Source organism: Coregonus clupeaformis, chromosome 8 (assembly GCF_020615455.1).
Source record: "Coregonus clupeaformis isolate EN_2021a chromosome 8, ASM2061545v1, whole genome shotgun sequence".
Lineage (NCBI taxonomy): Eukaryota > Metazoa > Chordata > Actinopteri > Salmoniformes > Salmonidae > Coregonus > Coregonus clupeaformis.
In genome coordinates, this window is record NC_059199.1 from 42,193,204 (window position 1) to 42,218,030 (window position 24,827).

At 45.1% G+C, this 24,827-nt stretch overlaps 1 protein-coding gene across 1 annotated transcript in view; it reads right to left on the bottom strand.

The window, feature by feature from the left end:
- Window positions 1-4,584: 4,584 nt before the first annotated feature.
- The window catches only part of LOC121572068 (potassium voltage-gated channel subfamily KQT member 4), a 101,792-nt gene continuing 81,549 nt past the window's right edge, over window positions 4,585-24,827 (bottom strand). Inside the window, exons 10-14 of the mRNA XM_041883944.2 lie at window positions 14,516-14,748; window positions 14,267-14,366; window positions 7,356-7,487; window positions 6,288-6,432; window positions 4,585-5,147 (exon numbers count right to left, since the gene is read on the bottom strand). Coding sequence (XP_041739878.1) covers window positions 4,944-5,147; window positions 6,288-6,432; window positions 7,356-7,487; window positions 14,267-14,366; window positions 14,516-14,748 — 814 coding nt within the window. The 3' untranslated portion in view covers window positions 4,585-4,943. The remainder of the gene's footprint in view (window positions 5,148-6,287; window positions 6,433-7,355; window positions 7,488-14,266; window positions 14,367-14,515; window positions 14,749-24,827) is intronic.

Here is a 24,827-nt window from a genome sequence, read left to right on the forward strand (position 1 = left end):
ACGTAATTTGGCTGGCGTGTAGTTAAGGACAATAAGAAAAAGCTATTTACCATCCAACAATACATACGTAATGAAATGATGCCAAACTGAATGGGTTGTTGCCATTGTCTAACTCAGAACAGTCACGTGTCGTCGATTCGACAAAAGCACCAACAAAAACACCAGATCTCCCAAGCGTAAAGTGCTTCTCAGAATCTCCAGTTGCTTTGAATGGAACATTTATGCACCTGAATCAACTAACTTCTGGCTTGATTGAACCTAATTAACTTGTCCAAGCCTCTCATGGGGCCAGAGACTTGCTTGTACTGGCTGAAAACAGAGAACTGTGATTCTGAGAAAAAGAAAATGTCCTCCATTGTTAGGGCCGGATGCAATTATAGCTAACAGTCAAATCAATCGTTGAGCTCTGGGACTGACTGACTGACTGACTGACTGTCTGTCTATCTGTCTGTGTCTGTGTGTGTGTAGTATGGGAGTGTCTGAGAACAGTCATGCATCGTCGATTCGACAAAAATGCTACATTTATTAAAACTTTATAAGAGATAATATCAAAAAAACAATGGGACACATTCATATGGACTCAAATCTTACATTCACTTTAAACAATCAAAAACCAAAAAATACAATCATAGAAATATTACATCTCATTTTAGCTGTCAGAGGAGACGCGGTGGAGTGTATGAACAAATAGGACAAAATAAAAATCAACACAACTTGAAACAAATAGGTGTCTTACAGGAGTCTCTTCAGGTGCCATATTGTCCACTACAGTGGGGTGTGTTCTCCAGTTCTGTCCATTAGAAAATCTTTACATAACATATCTCTATGAGCAAACCATTGTTTAGGGTCTGTCAGTGAACCATAAACAACCATACACCATATGGCTAAAGTGGACTACCTATTGTAGATAACACAAGGAGGGCTTCTGCATTGAATCCTGCCAGGGTTAGACGCAGTCCAGAAGTCGTTATAAAGCCGAACCGTTGGCTGAGACGCATGCATAGATAGGAGAGGTTACAGTACCAGAGATCATGCTTCTGACATGGATGGATGCCTCCCAGGAATTATTTTATCAGCCACCACCTGACCGTACCATTTAGAGCATTCACACAACTGGCTACAGCACACAAACAGTACTAAGTCTGTTCACTGGACGTGCATCATGAGAAGGTGCATGTGTTGGGCGAATCAACGAGACAAGAGTTCTCCCTCTTTCGCCAATGAGAGAAACTAAGGCTCTGGTCCAACATCCACACTAGCACACTGCTTTGAAGCTATTATGGTTGGTGCATGCATTCTAAGTAGTATGCTAGTGTTGATTTTGGAACGTAGCCTAAGAATGTGTGATAGTTGGTTGGTTTGGAATACATCTCATCATAGACATGAGCTGATTGGCCGGCCTAAACCAGCTGACATGAAACACAGGAGTGAGATACTATGCAACAAAGACGGGTGAGAATGGACGAGTATTGATACAGAGAGGATGGACATAACCCTCTATAGTCTGACTTGGGGCAGTGTTTTCTTACCCTTTGGTCTGGTCTGAGGAACACACGTCTGAGGGGTGGGCTGCAAGACAGAGGTTTTTAAAGGGATCAACAGGTAGAAAACATACAATATCCCCTTTAACCTGACCCTTTGTGAAGACGTGTGTAAAGTCTCTTCCAAATGCCATGAGGGAATGCTAGAGAGAGATTCCCCATTCCAAAACTCTGATTATAAAAATAGAGCCTTCCTTCTTACCAGTATTTCTCACTATCATGAAATACCATATTGGCTGTATTGAAGAAATACCTTTTTTTTTTTTTTTTTTTTTTTGCAAAGAGGGCTTGTTGTAGAGAAAATCATGAGGTGGGGGACTGTATCGGAGTGGCATGGACGTACTTCATTGAGGGATGGGACAAGTGTCACATGTGAGGCCTGAGTTCTTCTCTTGTCGTAACCTAGTCCCTCTCTTTTCAGGACAGCATACTGCTAATGAGGACGAGGGTAGAACGAGTACCATGTAACAACCTGGACAGGAGGGCAAAGTGAGAAAGCTGATGTTTTGGTGAAATGGCTGTGGTTTTCATCTTTCCATTCATGTCGAGTCGTCCATTTTTGGGGCTTTTTTCCAGTCTGGGTATCCCCACAGTGGAGTAGAGGGGGACATGAAGTCTTTGCAGTGCCTCAGATAGAGAGTTGAGCTGTGGTCAGTGTGGTGGGGATGAGAGGAGGTGAGGAGGGGACAGAACAGGGCGCACACAGTACATTAATCAGAAGCTTAGAGACAGTCCGTCTCCTACAGCATCAGATTAGAGTCTGACAAACTAGAGAACAAATCGAAGCTATCCTGACTGTTGGAGAGCTGCAGCAGTTCTTCATTGGTTCATCTGGAAATCTATTGATTACAAACTAAGAAACCAGTAAAGGAAAAAAACTGAACAGATAATAGAACACCAAACTGGGTAAAAAACAAAACCCAAACTTTGCTCAAAGTTGATATTTAGGAATAGGCATAGATCGATACAGTATGTGTGATGTGGTTGGTGAATGAAACTGGTCGGTTCGGTGGTCAAGTAGTAGTGTTGTTCGCTCTCCTTCTTCTTTTTACCCCAGAGGGACTGAGACAGAGGGAGGTGTGCGGAGAGCGGCTTTGGGCCAGGTCTCTGCTCAGATGGTACCCTCTGGTGGCCAGTGTATGTATGTTCAATAGGGACTCCACTGGTTCACTTGAGGATGGGTTAGGGTTGGTTAGGGCTATGGTGAGATGGAGAGGATTAAGGGAGGAGGATGTGGAGGGAGGGAGGGAGGGTGTGGAGGGAGAGTGTGGGAGGGAGGGTGTGGAGGGAGAGTGTGGGTGAGAGGGTATGGGTGAGAGGGTGTGGAGGGAGAGTGTGGGTGAGAGGGTGTGGAGGGAGGGAGGGTGTGGGTGAGAGGGTGTGGAGGGGAGGGAGGGTGTGGTGGGAGGGAGGGTGTGGTGTGGTGGGAGGGAGGGTGTGGAGGGAGGGAGGGTGTGGGTGAGAGGGTGTGGGTGAGAGGGTGTGGAGGGAGGGTGTGGGTGAGAGGGTGTGGAGGGAGGGAGGGTGTGGAGGGAGGGTGTGGGAGGGAGGGTGTGGGAGGGTGTGGGAGGGAGGGTGTGGAGGGAGGGTGTGGGTGAGAGGGTGTGGAGGGAGGGAGGGTGTGGAGGGAGGGGGGTGTGGAGGGAGGGTGTGGTGGAGGGAGGGAGGGTGTGGGTGAGAGAGGGTGTGGGTGAGAGGGTGTGGGTGAGATGGTGTGGAGGGAGGGAGGGTGTGGAGGGTGAGAGGGTGTGGAGGGTGAGAGGGTGTGGAGGGAGGGAGGGTGAGAGGGTGTGGAGGGAGGGTGTGGGTGAGAGGGTGTGGGTGAGAGGGCTTTGTGTGAGGAGTAGTTAGGGTTGATGGGTGCTGGTTTGGAAATAGAGAAAGGATATTATGATGAAGCCTCCACTAGCGGCTCTAAAATGGAGCAGATTATTTCAAATACAATACATGGCCAAAAGTATGTGGTCACCCTCTCGTCAAACATCTCATTCCAAAATCATGGGCATTAAGTTGGTCCCACCTTTGCTGCTATAATAGCCTCTACTCTTCTGTGAAGGCTTTCCACTAGATGTTGGAACATTGCTGCGGGGACTTGCTTCCATTCAGCCACAAGAGCATTAGTGAGGTCGGGCATTGATGTTGGGAGATTAGGCTTGGCTCGCAGTCGCATTCCAATTCATCCCAAAGGCGTTCGATGGGGTTGAGGTCAGGGCTCTGTGCAGGCCAGTCAAGTTCTTCCACACCGATCTAAATAAACATTTTCTGTATGGACCTCGCTTTGTGCACGGGGGCATTATCATGCTGAAACGGGAAAGCACAGAATTGTCTAGAATGTCATTGTATGCTGTAGTGTTAAGATTTCCCTTCACTGGAACTAAGGGGCCTAGCCCGAATCATGAAAAACAGCCCCACACCATTATTCCTCCTCCACAAACTTTACAGTTGGCACTATGCATTCGGGCAGGTAGCGTTTTCCTTTCATCCGGCAAACCCAGATTTGTCCGTCGGACTGCCAGATGGTGAAGCGTGATTCATCACTCCAGAGAACGCGTTTCCACCACTCCAATGTCGGTGAGCTTTACACCACTCCAGCTGACGCTTGTCAGTGTGCATGGTGATCTTAGGCTTGTATGCGCTGCTCAGCCATGGAAACCCATTTCATGAAGCTCCCGACAAACAGTTATTGTGCTGGCATTGCTCCAGAGGCAGTTTGGAACTCGGTAGTGAGTGTTGCAACCAAGGACAGACGATTTTTACGCGCTACGCTCTTCAGCACTCGGCGGTCCTGTTCTGTGAGCTTGTGTGGCCCACCACTTCACAGCTGAGCTGTTGTTGCTCCTAGACGTTTCCACTTCACAATAACAGCACTTACAGTTGACCGGGACAGCCCTAGCAGGACAGAAATTTGACGAACTGACTTGTTGGAAAGGTGGCATCCTGTTGAAAGTCACTGAGCTCTTCTGTACGGGTCATTCGAATGCCAATGTTTGTCTATGGAGATTGCATGGCTGTGTGCTCTATTTTATACACCAGTCAGCAACGGGTGTGGCTGAAATAGCCGAATCCACTAATTTGAAGGGGTGTCCACATATTTTGGCCATGTAGTGTATGTGGAGGGAGAAATTATTAAAAGGTGAGGATCAGTCTATGGAAAGAAGTGTGGGTCCTAAGGTGTGGAGTGTGAATTTCTAAAGGGAGAGGAGTCAGACCTCCAAAGTTAATAATCAAATTGGTTTGGTGATGAGTGGAAATGGCTATGGGCATAGGTGGTTACTCTGGGGGTGCTGCTACAGTCCAGTATGGTGACATTACATTTCAGGGCTTAAATACTTTGAGGTGAGGGTCTAGCGGTGGGCCCAGTTCATTCCCAGCCTCAGCCTCAGTCAGTGAGTACAGTCCCAGTCACTCCAATTTGCTGGACTCTGAGTGGGAGACGTTGAGTGTGTTGGCGGAGGGGAAAAGGTCACGATAGTCTGTGGGGCTGTGGTAGTCCAACGTCAGGTCTGGTTCTAACAGGGAAGACAGGGTGAAGTTGGACGAGCCTTTCTTCAGACACTGTGTGTAGAAGTTAAGAAGGAGGTCCAGCTTGTTCTCTATCGACTGCACCTGTATAGAGATTAACACACACCAATTATTGTTGTGCACTAAAATCTATATATGATATTATTAATGAGCAATGATTATGTTAGTCTTTTTTACTGGGTATTTCATTATAAATTACATAGTTAAATGGTAGTAACGTAGCACTACTAACCCAATAATTATCATGAGACAAATACAAGCACAAATTGAGAAATCATGCACTCACATATATATCATGCACTCACCCCTATATTATACTGAGCAAAAATATAAACGCAACATGCAACAATTTCAAAGATTTTGCTGAGTTACAGCTCATATAAGGAAATCGGTCAATTGAAATAAACAAATTAGGTCCTAATCTATGGATTTCACATGACTGGGCAGGGGCGCAGCCATGGGTGGGCCTGGGAGGGCACCCACCTGGGAGCCAGGCCCAATCAATCAGAATGAGTTTTCCCCAAAAAAGGGCTTTATTACAGACAGCACTCCCCTCCCCTCCCATCCCCTCCCCTGAAGATCCTGCAGGTGAAAAATCCGGATGTGGAGGTCCTGGGCTGGCGTGGTTACAGGTGGTCTGCGATTGTGAGGCCGGTTGGACGTACTGCCAAATTCTCTAAAACGACGTTGGAGGTGGTTTATGGTCGAGAAATGAACATTCAACAGCTCTGGTGGACATTCCTGCAGTCAGCATGCTAATTGCACGCTCCCTCAAAACTTGAGACATCTGTGACATTGTGTTGTGTGACAAAACTGCACATTTTAGAGTGGCCTTTTATTGTCCCCAGCACAAGGTGCACCTGTGTAATGATCATGCTGTTTAATCAGCTTCTTGATATGCCACACCTGTCAGGTGGATGGAATATCTTGACAAAGGATAAAATGCTCACTAAAAGCGATGTAAACAAATTTGTGCCAAAAATTTGAGAGAAATACGCTTTTTGTGCGTATGGAACATTTCTGGAATCTTATATTTCAGCTCATGAAACATGGGACCAGCACTTTACATGTTGTGTTTATATTTTTGTTCAGTGTACATAGAATATTAGCCTAATCAGGAAAGCCATGCATTGATGGTCAGGGTTTTTCAAGTCTCAAAGTGGTGGCCGTGGCAGTGGGCGTGCGTTAACGTGACGATCAACCTACTCTACTTGAGCTCTGTACCTGTTTCTCCACCTTGATGACGCGTCCCATCATACTGAGCTCGTCCATAAGGTCCAGTTCTGGAGGGGTCTTCTCTCCCTTCTCACTCCTCACCTTCTTATTATCTGGCTGGTAGGACGATCCACGACCCACTATCTGATCCACTCTGGGGAGGACCAGGACAACACACAACAAATCAACAACCATTATCAAAATGGTTCATTTAGTGGTGTTATGGTTAGTACTGGTGATGGAGTTTGTGAGGTATGAATAGACTGTGTCTCCAACTGTTGTAGGTTGTGTGTCAAATAAAATAAAATTTTATTTGTCACATGCGGCGACTACAACAGGTGTAGACCTTACAGTGAAATGCTTACTCACAAGCCGTTAACCAACCATGCAGTTTTAAGAAAGAATACCTAAAAAAAAAAGAAATAAAAGTAACAAATCATTAAAGATCAGCAGTAAAATAACAATAGCGAGGCTCCCGAGTGGCGCAGTGGTCTAAGCCACTGCATCTCAGTGCTTGAGGCGTCACTACAGACCCCCTGGTTCGATTCCAGGCTGTATCACAACCAGCCGTGATTGGGAGTCCCATAGGGCGGCGCACAATTGGCCCAGCGTCGTCCGGGTTTGGCCGGTGTAGGCCGTCATTGTAAATAAGAATCTGTTCTTAACTGACTTGCCTAGTTAAATAAAGGTAAAATAAAAAATGCAAATAGTCCGGGTAGCCATATTTAGCTGTTCAGGAGTCTTATGGCTTGGGGGTAGAAGCTGTTAAGAAGCCTTTTGGACCTAGAATTGGCGCTACGGTACCACTAGCCATGCGGTAGCAGAGAGAACAGTCTGACTAGGGTGGCTGGAGTCTTTGACAATTTTTAGGGCCTTCCTCTGACGCCTGGTAAAGAGGTCCTGGATGGCAGGAAGCTTGGCCCCCGTGATGTACTGCGCCGTACGCACTACCCTCTGTAGTGCCTTGCAGTCAGAGGCCGAGCAGTTGCCATACCAGGCAGTGATGCAACCAGTCAGGATGCTCTCGATGGTGCAGCTGTAGAACATTTGTGTGTGTGTGTGTGTGTGTCTGTGTACCTGGTTTGTAGACTCTTGATCCTCCCCAGCATGTCCAGGTGTCCAGCAGAGTACTGCTCTATGACGTCCTTCACGTCGTACGGACGCAGAGTCTCCTTAAACTTCCGCTTGGCCACCAAGAACTTCAGGATCCTACACACACACACACAAGTAGAGCTCTACTAGAATGTGTTGCCTTTGGGTGCCTCACATTGCAGAATTAAACTAGTGAATACTGCAAAAAGTTAACCATGAAACAGTCCTGAGCTTCATCAGTGTAACTACGTAGGTGGGATTAAGTGGGATTTGCAGTCAAAGTCACCTTATCAATATCATTCACAAATGTCCTCATTAAAGGAAACCACTGGAGAGTACCACAGGGATTCCCCTGTGTTGTGGCCTTTGACAATGACATTACTCCTGTATTACCAATGAGAAACGTAGAGCCATGTATAGAATACTGACTGTATACAGATGAAGTCGGAAGTTTACATACACTTAGTTTGGAGTCATTAAAACTCATTTTTCAACCACTCCACAAATGTCTTGTTAAAACTATAGTTTTGGCAAGTCGGTTAGGACATCTACTTTGTGCATGACAATTATTTTTTACAACAATTATTTACAGACAGATTATTTCACTTATAATTCACTGTATCACAATTCCAGTGGGTCAGAAGTTTACATACACTAAATTGACTGTGCCTTTCAACAGCTTGGAAAATTCCAGAAAATGATGTTATGGCTTTAGAAGCTTCTGATAGGCTAATTGACATCATTTGAGTCAATTGGAGGTGTACCTGTGGATGTATTTCAAGGCCTACCTTCAATCTCAGTGCCTCTTTGCTTGACATCATGAGAAAATCAAAAGAAATCAGCCAAGACCTCAGAAAAAAAAAATTGTAGACCTCCACATGTCTGGTTCATCCTTGGGAGCAATTTCCAAACGCCTGAAGGTACCACGTTCATCTGTACAAACAATAGTAGGCAAGTATAAACACCATGGGACCAGGCAGCCATCATACCGCTCAGGAAGGAGACGCGTTCGGTCTCCTAGAGATTAACGTACTTTGGTGCGAAAAGTGCAAATCAATCCCAGAACAACAGCAAAAGACCTTGTAAAGATGCTGGAGGAAACAGGTACAAAAGTATCTATATCCACAGTAAAACGAGTCCTATATCGACATAACCTGAAAGGCCGCTCAGCAAGGAAGAAGCCACTGCTCCAAAACCGCCATAAAAAAGCCAGACTACGGTTTGCAACTGCACATGGGGGCAAAGAACATACTTTTTGGAGAAACGTCCTCTGGTCTGATGAAACAAAAATTGAACTGTTTGGCCATAATGACCATCGTTATATTTGGAGGAAAAAGGGGGATGCTTGCAAGCCGAAGAACACCATCCCAACCGTGAAGCATGGGGTGGCAGCATCATGCTGTGGGGATGCTTTGCTGCAGGAGGGTCTGGTGCACAAAATAGATGGCATCATGGGGAAGGAAAATTATGTTGATATATTGAAGCAACATCTCAAGACATCAGTCAGGAAGTTAAAGCTTGAACTGAAAAAGTGTGTGCGAGCAAGGAGGCCTACCAACCTGACTCAGTTACACCAGTTCTGTCAGGAGGAATGGGCCAAAATTCACCCAACTTATTGTGGGAAGCTTGTGGAAGGCTACCCGAAACGTTTGACCCAAGTTAAACAATTTAAAGGCAACGCTACCAAATACTAATTGAGTGTATGTAAACTTCTGACCCACTGGGAATGTGATGAAAGAAATAAAAACTGAAATAAATCATTCTCTCCACTATTATTCTGACATTTCACATTCTTAAAATAAAGTGGTGATCCTAACTAACCTAAGACAGGGAATTATTACTAGGATTAAATGTCAGGAATTGTGAAAAACTGAGTTTCAATGTATTTGGCTAAGGTGTATGTAAACTTCCGACTTCAACTGTACATATCTCTAATCGACGCCCTTGTTCCGGTGCACTGTGTAAGGAGAGAGGGACACACTTGGTTTTCTGCACACCCTGGCCCTCTGCTTAGTTAGCCTCTCTCTCTCACACACACACACACACACACACAGAACATTTTAGTCATTTAGCAGACGCTCTTATCCAGAGCGACTTAGTTAGTGAGTGCATACATTTTTTCATACTGGCCCCCCGTGGGAAACGAACCCACAACCCTGGCGTTGCAAGAGCCATGCTGTACCAACTGAGCTACACGGGGCTGTGTGTGTCTAGTCTACCTCCTCTCCTCTGTGAGATAGCTGTGTGTGTGTGTGTGTGTGTGTGTGTGTGTGTGTGTGTGTGGTGACCCCACAGTTAGAGGACAGAGACAGATGCTCTGACTCCTAGCGTGCAAAGCTAATTATATTCACATCCACCCTCCACCAATCGTTGCCCTTTCCTAGAGAGAAGTAAAGAGTGTGTTGGAGCTGTAGAGTGTTGACTGAACATATATTGGGCAGAGTTCTGGCTGCTTATCACACTATAGGAGAGTAGTCAGCCGCCCGGACACAAAGGTGCTGGCTCGGCAGAATACAGGAAACGCCAAATGTTAGCGTAGCAAAACAGACGCACTTAACCTGTCATCCCAAGCCATGATGGATTGCTCCATGAGTCGGATTGGGCACAGAGGGGAGGGAGGATGGGGGCTGTTTTATGAGGAAACTTCTTCTTCTTTAACATCAGTATGTCATGTCCGGGGGGCTAACAAAAGTGTTAACCATTGTTGGCGACTGAACAACTTGCATGTGCAATGGCAGTTTAGTGATATGTGCTGCAACTAGTGTTTTGATGGCAATCACACACACTCTTCCTCTTTATCTCTCTTCCTCTCACTCTGCAGGAGGGAGAAAGTAGGAAAAGAGGGGTAGTGGTCGACAGCTGGTGCCACAGCAGCCGTCAGCGCACCCTTCCTCCATCCTCCTCACAGGGCACTTGATGCATTCTTGATGACTACCGAGTTTTTCCCGATATATTTTTGCAAGGTATTTTTATAATTTGCAGGTAGATGCATATTTTCTTCTGCCAGGGTGGGTCTCAGGTGTGGGTAAAAATAAGAGTAAGGAAAAGCAGAAGGGATATGAACAAAAATCTACATTTTATTTCCATCCTCTAAGGGGTTCTTCAAAGTGCTGAGTCGCTCTCTTCATCTTGTGGTATGATTATATTAATACCTTGGCTGCCTGAAGTATGCCCACTGTAGATACCTGGTATAGGGGCATATTTGGCACTGTTGGCACTAAATCATTAGTTTCAAGCTCAGAGGCTCTGGTAGACAAATGGAGAAGCACTTGAGGCGATAGCATCAGTACCAAAAAGTTATTGAGATCTGGACCAAATATATTCAAGTCGGCATTGAATATGCAAGACAGCATTCGGTCGTTTTTGGTTTGGTTTTATGTGAATGACTCATGGCATGGCATCAGCAGTGAAGTTAGTGTGATGGAGGGGGACACTTTAAAAAATATGTTTTATTGTCACATACACCGGATAGGTGCAGTGAAATGTGTTGTTTTACAGGGTCAGCCATAGTAGTACGGCGCCCCTGGAGCAAATGAGGTTTAAGTGCCTTGCTCAAGGGCACAGACAGATTTTTCACCTCGGGAGTCTTCCTCGGGTATTCAAACCAGTGACATTTCAGTTACAGGGCCAATGCTCTAACCGTTAGGCTACCTGACGCCTTGAACACCAAAAGAGGAACTACTGCTTACATGAGCTCAATCAACAGCTAACTTTAAAAGCAGAGCACTTCTTTAAAATCCTTACAAAAACGGGGGATCAAACAATAGGCAAACGGTAGACTTTCCAAACTCTGGATAAAACCGTTTCAAAAATATAAAAGGTTCACAACTGTACAGAAATACAGAAGTTGACTACGAGTGGCTTTAGCAGAACTTGATTTGTTTGAGGTGAGTACTACAGCGAGTAGACAGATCTCTCTCCTCCTCCTCTCTCTCCCTCTAACAATCCCTCCATATCCCAAACAGCACACTCCACACATTTACACAGGCAGGTAGGCAGGCTGAGTAACTACAGTGGGGAAAAAAAGTATTTAGTCAGCCACCAATTGTGCAAGTTCTCCCACTTAAAAAGATGAGAGGCGCCTGTAATTTTCATCATAGGTACACGTCAACTATGACGGACAAAATGAGAAAAAAAAATCCAGAAAATCACATTGTAGGATTTTTAATGAATTTATTTGCAAATTATGGTGGAAAATAAGTATTTGGTCAATAACAAGTTTCTTAATACTTTGTTATATACCCTTTGTTGGCAATGACACAGGTCAAACGTTTTCTGTAAGTCTTCACAAGGTTTTCACACACTGTTGCTGGTATTTTGGCCCATTCCTCCATGCAGATCTCCTCTAGAGCAGTGATGTTTTGGGGCTGTCGCTGGGCAACACAGACTTTCAACTCCCTCCAAAGATTTTCTATGGGGTTGAGATCTGGAGACTGGCTAGGCCACTCCAGGACCTTGAAATGCTTCTTACGAAGCCACTCCTTTGTTGCCCGGGCGGTGTGTTTGGGATCATTGTCATGCTGAAAGACCCAGCCACGTTTCATCTTCAACGCCCTTGCTGATGGAAGGAGGTTTTCACTCAAAATCTCACGATACATGGCCCCATTCATTCTTTCCTTTACACTGATCAGTCGTCCTGGTCCCTTTGCAGAAAAACAGCCCCAAAGCATGATGTTTCCACCCCCATGCTTCACAGTAGGTATGGTGTTCTTTGGATGCAACTCAGCATTCTTTGTCCTCCAAACACGACGAGTTGAGTTTTTACCAAAAAGTTATATTTTGGTTTCATCTGACCATATGACATTCTCCCAATCCTCTTCTGGATCATCCAAATGCACTCTAGCAAACTTCAGACGGGCCTGGACATATACTGACTTAAGCAGGGGGACACGTCTGGCACTGCAGGATTTGAGTCCCTGGCGGCGTAGTGTGTTACTGATGGTAGGCTTTGTTACTTTGGTCCCAGCTCTCTGCAGGTCATTCACTAGGTCCCCCTGTGTGGTTCTGGGATTTTTGCTCACCGTTCTTGTGATCATGTTGACCCCACGGGGTGAGATCTTGCGTGGAGCCCCAGATCGAGGGAGATTATCAGTGGTCTTGTATGTCTTCCATTTCCTAATAATTGCTCCCACAGTTGATTTCTTCAAACCAAGCTGCTTACCTATTGCAGATTCAGTCTTCCCAGCCTGGTGCAGGTCTACAATTTTGTTTCTGGTGTCCTTTGACAGCTCTTTGGTCTTGGCCATAGTGGAGTTTGGAGTGTGACTGTTTGAGGTTGTGGACAGGTGTCTTTTATACTGATAACAAGTTCAAACAGGTGCCATTAATACAGGTAACGAGTGGAGGACAGAGGAGCCTCTTAAAGAAGAAGTTACAGGTCTGTGAGAGCCAGAAATCTTGCTTGTTTGTAGGTGACCAAATACTTATTTTCCACCATAATTTGCAAATAAATTCATTAAAAATCCTACAATGTGATTTTCTGGAGAAAAAAAATCTCAATTTGTCTGTCATAGTTGACGTGTACCTATGATGAAAATTACAGGCCTCTCTCATCTTTTTAAGTGGGAGAACTTGCACAATTGGTGGCTGACTAAATACTTTTTTTCCCCACTGTACATCAGTCTTCCTAAAGTGAAGCCTCAGCATTATAGCCAATGCTCAAATCTACCAGTTTTTTAAAAGACATCGATCTTAGGTGTGGAACTTACATAAGACTCCAGTGTTTCTACGGTGATGTATATACACACACGTCGGCTAAGAATATTTACGTGTCAGTATGGTAGCCAATAGGGCCTACACTCAAATGAATCCAGTCCCAATCCACTATCCCTTTCATATGAACACATGCACTCACATAACCCCTCATACATACAGCATAATATACACAGTGTACACATGGAAACACACACACAATCTGACGCAACATGAAAGATGCTGTGTGTCTGTATGGCTGACCCTGGGGATCTGCCAGTAGTGGTTCAATATAATCCACTCACACAAACTCCCCACAGACCAACCTACCTGCCTCACTGACAGATGTTTGTTGGCAATTGTAGTGTTTTTCTGCCTCCCTCAGTGGAATACGTTTTGCATGTGCGTGCGTGTGTGTAGAGGGATGAAGGATACCTCCAGGATATTTACATGGTTAAGTACAGAGAAACCTCAAGGGGTCGTATTTTTGCCCCCCTGAACACATGGAGCCGTTAATTAGTGCATAGGTTTGCCAGCTATGCATTTTTCTCATTCCTTTCCTTCACACCATTCTTTCGCTATTCCTTATATCATAGCTAGTTTTTCTAATATTGGAAGTTTCCTTGTGGGCATAGAAATGTGTTCAATGTACACGACTACACTACAGCAGACACAACCTTTGCATTAAATCAATGTTATATGAAGACTTTGGTCAACAAATTATTATGCTCTATTCCATCAAAGTAAGAAGAGATAAAATAACTGTACAGTAAAGTATAGTGTATATTTTTGGGGGCCAGGGAGTGATCCCTAAAACACCAGTGTATCACTAATATGGAGCTCTGCAATAGACTCTCCATGATTACGGCTCTGTCAGCTGCCCTCTAGCACCTGACCGATTGACTGAGACAAGGTCAGAGCCGAGAACCTGGCCTGCGGCAGGAAGGATCAGTTACCACGCTAAAGAGGATATTTCCCTACCGTCAGCTGAAACTGCACACGGCCAGAGCCCACTGGAGGAGCCGGGCATTCATCTTACTCCAGCCACCATAACAGGAAGTACTGTAGGCCCAAATATAATACAAGGGCCTATGGCGACTTTAGGACCAGAGAGGAGACAGGTGACCTGGTTCCATCATGATGTGGGCCAGTAGGTACCCTGTGGGTACAGGTAGGTGTGCTGTGAGAGAGGGTATAGGACTCACCTAACAGCCCGTATCAAGGTCTTCACTGCTGGGATCACCTCCTCCATGGCTACATCACAATATGGTTTGTCCTCAACACTGTCCTCCCCTACTCCTTCCACTGGAGACAGGACAGCAACAATACAGTTAGGGTGAGAGGGAAGGAGTGAGTGAGTGCGTACAAGAACATACGTGAGAGAGACAGTATGTCAGTATGTACTGTATAAGTGTGTATGTGTTTGTGGGAGTGAGTTAAGTCCCAGTTCCCACCGTCTGCAGGAGGTCTGGGTTTGAGTCGTAGGGAGGTGCGGAACCGCGTGCGGTCGTTGAAGCTCCAGCTCTTCTGCACCTTTCCGGGACTGGTGGCTTCTGGGACGTTCTCTGTGCTGGGCGACTGGCGGACACTCGTCCCGGGAGGCAGCGGGGATGCCTTGTTCCGACTCGTCTGGGACGAACGGGAGTTGTTCAGCCGCATCCGGTCTCGGAATCCCATTTTGCTGCTGCTGGAACAATGAAGGAAATGAACCTGTGTCCACATGTTTATTGAATTAATTACCACTATTATCTGCCACTTAGGACATCCTTAGAGTTCTGTTGTGTGATTTTCATAATTGAATATAGGTCCATAGTGTCCAGTAGATGATCCAGTTGTTTTAGACCCTGAGTTTAGCCAATCAGCAGAGCAGCAGTCCCAGGTAGTTAGCAGGTACACACAGCAGTACACTAGATAGTGTGTAGCTACTGACTCCCATTACAACAGTCACACATAGCATACTCAGTGACCAACAAAGCACAGACAAAATAACAGAGAAATACCTTCAGACAGGGAGATTACACACATACATGACTGACTGATTTACTGACTGACTGGCTGGCTGTCTGATTTCCTGACTGGCTGGCTGATTTATGAAAACTGCAAACCACATATCCTGAGGCTGCATTTATTGTAGCAGGGGATTTTAACAAAGCAAATTTGAGGACTAGGCTGCCAAAGTTCTATCAACATATCGACTGTTGTACTCGTGCTGCTAAAATCCTCGACCATTGCTATTCAAACTTCCGGGATGGTTATAAGGCACTCGCCCGCCCTCCTTTCGGCAAATCTGACCACGACTCCATTTTGCTTCTCCCTTCCTATAGGCAGAAACTCAAACAGGAAGTACCCGTGCTAAGGACTATTCAACGCTGGTCTGACCAATCGGAATCCACGCTTCAAGATTGTTTTGATCACACGGACTGGGATATGTTCTGGGTAGCTTCCGAAAATAATTTAGACGAATACACTGAAACAGTGACTGAGTTTATCAGGAAGTGTATAGGTGATGTTGTGCCCACTGTGACTATTAAAATCTACCCTAACCAGAAACCGTGGATAGACGGCAGCATTCGTGCAAATCTAAAAGCGCAAACCACCGCATTCAACCATGGCAAGGTGACTAGGAATATGGCAGAATACAAACAGTGTAGCTACTCACTCTGCAAGGCAATTAAACTGGCAAAACATCAGTATAGAGACAAAGTGGAGTCGCAATTCAACGGCTCAGACACGAGACGTATGTGGCGGGGTCTACAGACAATCACGGACTACAAAAAGAAAACCAGCCACGTCGCCGACACCAACGTCTCGCTTCCAGACAAGCAAAACTCCTTCTTCGCCCGCTTTGAGGATAACACAGTGCCACTGACGAGGCCCACTACCAAGGACTGTGGCCTCTCCTTCTCCATGGCCGACGTGATTAAGACTTTAAGCATGTTAACCCCCGCAAGGCTGTTGGCCCAGACGTCATCCCTAGCCGCGTCCTCAGAGCATGCGCAGACCAGCTGTCTGGTGTGTTTATGGACATATTCAATCTCTCCCTTTCCCAGTCTGCTGTTCCCACATGCTTCAAGATGGCCACAAGTGTTCCTATAACCAAGAAAGCAAAGGTAACTGAACTAAATGACTATCGCCCTGTAGCACTCACCTCTGTCATCATGAAGTGCTTTGAGAGACTAGTCAAGGATCATATCACCTCTACCTTACCTGTCACCCTAGAACCACTTCAATTTGCTTACCGCCCCAATAGATCCACAGACTATGCAATCGCCATCACACTGCACACTGCCCTATCCCATCTGGACAAGAGGAATACCTATGTGAGAATGGTATTCATTGACTATAGCTCAGCATTCAACACCATAGTACCCTCCAAGCTCATCATTAAGCTCGAGGCCCTAGGTCTGAAACCCGCCCTGTGTAACTGTGTCCTGGACTTCCTGACGGGCCGCCCCCAGGTGGTGAAGGTAGGAAACAACATCTCCACTTCGCTGATCCTCAACACTGGGGCCCCACAAGGGTGCTTGCTCAGCCCCCTCCTGTACTCCCTGTTCACCCATGACTGCGTGGCCAAGCACGCCTCCAACTCAATCATCAAGTTTGCAGATGACACAACAGCTTGATTACCAACAATGACGAGAACGCCTACAGGGAGGAAGTGAGGGCTCTGGGAGTGTGGTGCCAGGAAAATAACCTCACCTCACTTAACATCAACAAAACAAAAGGAGATGATCGTGGACTTCAGGAAACAGCAGAGGGTGCACCCCCCTATCCACATCAACGGGACAGCAGTGGAGAAGGTGGAAAGCTTCAAGTTCCTTGGCGTACACATCACCGACAAACTGAAATGGTCCACCCACGCAGACAGTGTGGTGAAGAAGGCGCAACAGAGCCTCTTCAACCTCAGGAGGATGAAGAAATTCGGCTTAGCACCTAAAACCCTAACAAACTTTTACAGATGCACAATTGATAGCATCCTGTCGGGCTGTATCACCGCCTGGTACGGCAACTGCACCGCCCACAACTGCAGGGCTCTCCAGAGGGTGGTGCGGTCTGCCGAACGCATTACCGGGGGCAAACTACCCACCCTCCAAGACACATACATTTACGTCATTTAGCAGACGCTCTTATCCAGAGCGACTTACAAATTGGTGCATTCAACTTATGATAGCCAGTGGGACAACCACCTTTTTTTTTTTTAATCTTTTTTTATGTTTTTTTTATGGGGGGGTAGAAGGATTACTGTTATATACAACACCCGATGTCACAGTAAGGCCAAAAAGATCATCAAGGACATCAACCACCCGAGCCACTGCCTGTTCACCCTGCTATCATCCAGAAGGCGAGGTCAGTACAGGTGCATCAAAGCTGGGACTGAGGGAATGGAAAAACAGCTTCTATCTCAAGGCCATCAGACTGTTGAATAGCCATCACTAGCACATTAGAGGCTGCTGCTGCCCATTGAAATCACTGGCCACTTTAAGAAATGGAACACTAGTCACTTTAATAATGTTTACATATCTTGCACTACTCATCTCATATGTACAGTGAGGGAAAAAAAGTATTTGATCCCCTGCTGATTTTGTATGTTTTCCCACTGACAAAGAAATGATCAGTCTATAATTTTAATGGTAGGTTTATTTGAACAGTGAGAGACAGAATAACAACAACAAAATCCAGAAAAATGCATGTCAAAAATGTTATAAATTGATTTGCATTTTAATGAGGGAAATAAGTATTTGACCCCCTCTCAATCAGAAAGATTGCTGGCTCCCAGGTGTCTTTTATACAGGTAACGAGCTGAGATTAGGAGCACACTCTTAAAGGGAGTGCTCCTAATCTCAGTTTGTTACCTGTATAAAAGACACCTGTTCACAGAAGCAATCAATCAATCAGATTCCAAACTCTCAACCATGGCCAAGACCAAAGAGCTCTCCAAGGATGTCAGGGACAAGATTGTAGACCTACACAAGGCTGGAATGGGCTACAAGACCATCGCCATGCAGCTTGGTGAGAAGGTGACAACAGTTGGTGCGATTTTTCGCAAATGGAAGAAACACAAAATAACTGTCAATCTCCCTCGGCCTGGGGCTCCATGCAAGATCTCACCTCGTGGAGTTGCAATGATCATGAGAACGGTGAGGAATCAGCCCAGAACTACACGGGAGGATCTTATCAATGACGCCGTGAAGGACTGAAATCCTGCAGTGCCCGCAAGGTCCCCCTGCTCAAGAAAGCACATATACAGGCCCGTCTGAAGTTTGCCAATGAACATCTGAATGATTCAGAGGAGAACTGGGTTAAAGTGTTGTGGTCAGATGAGACCAAAATGGAGCTCTTTGGCATCAACTCAACTCGCCGTGTTTGGAGGAGGAGGAATGCTGCCTATGACCCCAAGAACACCATACCCACCGTCAAACATGGAGGTGGAAACATTATGCTTTGGGGGTGCTTTTCTGCTAAGGGGACAGGACAACTTCACCGCATCAAAGGGACGATGGACGGGGCCATGTACCATCAAATCTTGGGTGAGAACCTCCTTCCCTCAGCCAGGGCATTGAAAATGGGTCGTGGATGGGTATTCCAGCATGACAATGACCCAAAACACACGGCCAAGGCAACAAAGGAGTGGCTCAAGAAGAAGCACATTAAGGTCCTGGAGTGGCCTAGCCAGTCTCCAGACCTTAATCCCATAGAAAATATGTGGAGGGAGCTGAAGGTTCCAGTTGCCAAGCGTCAGCCTCAAAACCTTAATGACTTGGAGAAGATCTGCAAAGAGGAGTGGGACAAAATCCCTCCTCAGATGTGTGCAAATCTGGTGGCCAACTACAAGAAACGTCTGACCTCTGTGATTGCCAACAAGGGTTTTGCCACCAAGTACTAAGTCATGTTTTGCAGAGGGGTCAAATACTTATTTCCGTCATTAAAATGCAAATCAATTTATAACATTTTTGCATGTGTTTTCCTGGATTTTTTTGTGGTTATTCTGTATCTCACTGTTCAAATAAACCTACCATTAAAATTATAGACTGATCATGTCTTTGTCAGTGGGCAAACGTACAAAATCAGCAGGGGATCAAATACTTTTTTCCCCTCAATGTATATACTGCATTCTATTCTATAATATTCTACTGTACCTTAGTCCATGCCGCTCTGTCATTGCTTGTCCATATATGTATATATTCTTAAAATCCCATTCCTTACTAGTTGTGTGTGTATTGGGTATATGTTGTGAAATTGTTAGATATTACTGCACTGTCGGAGCTAGAAGCACAAGCATTTCGCTACACCCGCTATCACATCTGCTAAACACGTGTATGTGACAAATAAAATTTTATTTGGATTTGGATTTACTGACTGGCTGGATGATTTACTGACTGGCAGATTCACTGACTGACTGGCTGATTTAATGACTGGCTGATTTACTGGTTGACTGACTGGCTGATTTACTGACTGGCTGACGGGGGACGGGGGGGTGAAAACAGAATGCATCACTAACTCCTATATAGTGCATTCGGAAAGTATTCAGACCTTGACTTTTTCCACATTTTGTTACGTTACAGCCTTATTCTAAAATTGATTAAATAAAGCGAAAACAGGTTTTTAGAAATTTCTGCACATTTATTTACAATAAATCCCATAAATACCTTATTTGCATAAGGATTCATACCCTTTGCCATGAGACTCGAAATTGAGTTCAGGTGCATCCTGTTTACATTGATCATCCTTGAGATGTTTCTACAACTTGATTGTTGTCCACCTGTGGTAAATTCAATTGATTGGACCTGATTTGGAAAGACACACACCTTTCTATATAAGGCCCCACAGTTGATAGTGCATGTCAGAGCAAAAGCCATGAGGTTGAAGGAATTGTCTGTAGAGCTACGAGACAGGATTGTGTCGAGGCACAGATCTGGGGAAGGGTACCAAAAAATTTCTGCAGTATTTAAGGTCCCCAAGAACACAGTGGCCTCCATTATTCTTAAATAGAAGAAGTTTGGAACCACCAACCGCCCGGCCAAACAGAGCAATCGGGGGAGAATGGCCTTGGTCAGGGAGGTGACCAAGAACCCGATGGGCACTCTGACAGAGCTCCAGAGTACCTCTGTGGAGATGGGAGAACCTTCCAGAAGGACAACCATCTCTGCAGCACTCCACCAATCAGGCCTTTACGGTAGAGTGGCCAGACGGAACCCACTCAGTAAAAAGACCTGAAAATAGCTGTGCAGCGATGCTCCCCATCCAACCTGACAGAGCTTGAGAGGATCTGCAGAGAAGAATGGGAGAAACTCCCCAAATACAGGTTTGCCAAGCTTGTAGCGTCATACCCAAGAAGACTTGAGGCTGTATTCACTGCCAAAGGTGCTTCAACAAAGTACTGAGTAAAGCGTGAGTAATGAGTGCGTGTGAGTGAGTGCGTGTGTCACAGTGATCTTTTCTTGTGTGTGTGTGTGTGTGTGTGTGTGTGTGTGTGTGTATGTATGTATGTATGTATGTGTATGTCAGTGTGCATCTACAGTGCCTTGCAAAAGTATTCATCCCCCTTGGCGTTTTGTTTACGCTGATATAATCCTTGTTTGTGTGCTGGCCTGCCATTTAAATTAATATTTCAATAGCTGAAAAGACCATTACGGGAAATGGCATTTCATACGTCGGAGCTGAAATGCTCAGGTTGACTTAGAAAGGGAGGGTGGACAGAGTAAGATGTTGAATTCCTGTTAGCCCTTTGCATGCCATTGGGAAGGAAATAAAATAAAAGGGACGTATTTAGGGTGAAAAATACAGCTATATCCTCCAAAGACATGCACGGTATACTGAGCAAAGGATTTGAAGAGAAACATTTTAGCAGACGAAAGGGAAAAAGTTAAATTTTCTAAAAACCTGTTTTCGCTTTGTCATTATGGGGTATTGTGTGTAGATTGATGAGGGAAAAAAATCAATTTTATCCATTTTAGAATAAGGCTGTAACGTTAGAAAATATGGAAAAAGTAAAGGGTTCTGAATATTTTCCAAAAGCAATGTATGCACTTCCAAGTGTGAATAAGCACATGGGCATCAACACTATGACAGAGATGGCATCTCTATCTCTCACCAAACCCCTTAACCAGACTGCTATTATGCACAGTAAGGCATAACGAGAGCGGCTGAGGATGTCTGTTTTCCACTGAGAAGACAGCATGAGGCCATTCAAGACAACAGAGTCCTCCTAACAGTCAGTACTCTATACCCATAAGGTACTGTAGCATTGAGAATGTACTTTAATCTCTCTCTGTTTACGTTCCAAACAGCACCCTATTCCCTTTATAATGCACTACTTATGACCAGGGCCCATAGGTTAAAAGGTGTATATATAGGGAATAGGGTGCAATTTGGGACGTACACTCTGACCACTTACATGTTACAAATTCACAAAGCATTTCAAATGTCACGCACCAGAGAACGATTAGAGACATGTTGTTTACGCTGATATAATCCTTGTTTGTGCGCTGGCCTGCCATTTAAATTAATATTTCAATAGCTGAAAGACCATTAGGGGAAATGGCATTTCATACGTCGGAGCTGAAATGCTCAGGTTGACTTAGAAGGGGAGGGTGGACAGAGTAAGATGTTGAATTACTGTTAGCCCTTTGCATGCCATTGGGAAGGAAATAAAATAAAAGGGACGTATTTAGGGTGAAAAATACAGCTATATCCTCCAAAGACATGCACGGTATACTGAGCAAAGGATTTGAAGAGAAACACTTTAGCAGACGAGAGGGAAAAATCTATCGGGAGGGAAATGTTTCTACATGGGTTTTTGTTGAGTGGGAACGATTCGCAAAAGTACAACACGGATATGGTTGCATTGCATGCAGAATAATTTGAACCATCTCTCCAGAAATCACTACAGAGCAGAATTGATCAAAGAAAGCATGCGTGAAAAATGTGTACAATTAACAGTCATGCAACTGTATTAAGAAAACAGAATGCGTGACTTTCTAACTATTTGACCTTTTCATAAAAAATAAAAAAAACATTTTGCACAACCTTCTGTACAAAAGGTTAAATATGTTATTTTAAAAAATCTGTAAGAGTGTGAGGAGGCCAATGCTGACATTAGATCCACATAAACCATGAAACATTCCTAAGAATTCCTTTGGTTTTCCAATAAAGAATGCATGGTTTATTGTGTCCTCCAGTTCACTGAAAGAAAGTGGTTTACAACAGTTGTCCTTTAAACAGAACACCCTGTCATTAACTCACACAGTAAAGGCTCAGTCCAATATGTCTACACCAGAGCAGAGTGTTTCCCATTCTCAAAGATCAATTACAATTGCAATTTATGTTCAACAAATTTCAGCCATTTTTAGCCTGATGACCATCCTCAATGACGAGTGTCTTCACACTATGCTAAATGAAGAGACTAAAACCAACTCCTTATTGAAAGTGGGATATTTCGAGGCACCAACTCCTTATTCGAAGGAGAAAATTTACAGAGACACACACTGCACTGGGCCAGAAGGCTTTGGGACTCTCAGGCAGAGTGAAGGGGGTAGTGTGTGAGTAAGGGAGGATGGGGTGCTGGCGTGCCCCGTGCACAGGCTTGTCACCGTGGATACCTCTGCTGCTTGCGGCCAGCGTGAATCCAGAAGAGACCCCGCTTTTTAGAAACAAACTGACTGAGGAGACACAAGGCAGAGGGAGGGTGAGGAGAAGAGGAGGAGAGGAGGAGGAGAGGAGAAGAGGAAGAGGACGAAGGAGAAGAGGAGGAGGAGAGAGGAGAAGAGGAGGAGAGAGGAGAAGAGGAGAGGAGAGGAGAAGAGGAGAGGAGGAGAAGAAAGGGTGAGGGGTGCAGAGGAGGAAAGGAAGAGGAGGAAAGGAAGAGGAGGAGAGAAGAAATGGAGAGAAGAGGAGGAGAAGAAGAGGGGGTGGGGAGGAGAAGAAGAGGGGGTGGGGGGGTGGGGAGGAGAAGAAGAGGGGGTGGGGGGGAGAAGAGGAGGAGGAGGAAAGGATAATTGGGAGAGAGGAGGCAGGGTACGCAGGTAGTGAGATCAGAAAGGTGAGGGGCAGAGGGAGGTGAAAAGGAGTAGCCCACTACTGCAACTCAACAGTCTTAAATGGCTTCCTTTCACCTTGAAGGTTTGCCAGTGAAAGCATGTGTCCCTGTTGGCCCCCAACATATTGCTTTCGCCTACATCTTTGGTTTCAGACCAGACGAAGGAAAGGAGGCAACGAAAGAAAGCTACATCAATTTACTGAGACACACACCCCATTGAGGAGGGAGGTGTTGAGTTGGGGATGTACTGTAGGTAGTAGGAGAGTATGTAGAGGAAGCAGTCCACTTGAGTATATCCATGATTAGACTTCAGCCGCCTTTCCAGAAGGTCTAAGTAATTAGCTCCACACCTATCCATTGGCTTTTTGACTTGGGAGACACACTGCCATCAATGTGTGTTAATTAGGTATTTCTGTACATGCAGTACTATTCAATCTACTGTACAACAAATACAGTATAATCTGGTTCATATTGAGGGGCTACAAGACCAAACATATACCTTGGAAAACATGGCATGTTATTGTATGCATCGGTCATGCTGGGTTGTCCCCCATTGTTTTTCCCATTACTATGTTGGAACCATGCCTGTATGATCAGAGGACTTCCTAGCTGGATTTGTCAGAGAGAGAATGCAGAGACACACACATTCAGAAGACAAGAACAAACCTGCAAGGGACTTCTGCCTTCCTGAGAACAGGGTTGAAGGAGGGAAGGCATGGAAGAGAAGCAGATGACGAGAGAGAGAGAGAGAGAGAGAGAGAGAGAGAGAGAGAGAGAGAGAGAGAGAGAGAGAGAGAGAGAGAGAGAGAGAGAGAGAGAGAGAGAGAGAGAGAGAGAGAGAGAGAGAGAGAGAGAGAGAGAGAGAGAGAGAGAGGATGAATGGATGAGGGTGATGGAGTTGACATGAGGATGAATCAGACGAGGAAAGTGAATGAGAGGCAGACAGAGATGGAGCAGGTGGTGCTGTTAATTACACACAGGTCTGGAATCAGTATTAGTGACAGGTGGTTATATACACAACAGCACATCCACACAGGAACCACAGACCAGGGAACAGCCAGCATTTCTTTCTAAACCAGCTCGATGCTATAAGGAGTTAAACCCGCGGTATCCTCTGGTGAACCACAGTCACAAATGAGAGCGTGTGAGTGAGTGCGTGTGTCACGGTGATCTTTTCCTGTGTATATGTCAGTATGCATCTACAGTGCCTTGCAAAAGTATTCATCCCCTTTGGCGTTTTTCCTATTTTGCTGCATTACAACCTGTAATTTAAATGGATTTTTATTTGGATTTCATGTAATGGACATACACAAAAGTCCAAATTGGTGAAGTGAAATGAAAAAAATAACTTGTTTCAAACAATTCTAAAAAATAAATTACGGAAAAGTGGTACGTGCGTATGTATTCACACCCTTTGCTATGAAGCCACTAAATAAGATCTGGTGCAACAAATTACCTTCAGAAGTCACATAATTAGTTAAATAAAGTCCACCTGTGTGCAATCTAAGTGTCACATGATCTCAGTATATATACACCTGTTCTGGAAGGCCCCAGAGTCTGCAACACCACTAAGCAAGGGGCACCACCAAGCAAGTGGCACCATGAAGACCAAGGAACTCTCCAAACAGGTCAGGGACAAAGTTGTGGAGAAGTACAGATCAGGGTTGGGTTATAAAAAAATATTTGAAACTTTGAACATCCCACGGAGCACCATTAAATCCATTATTATT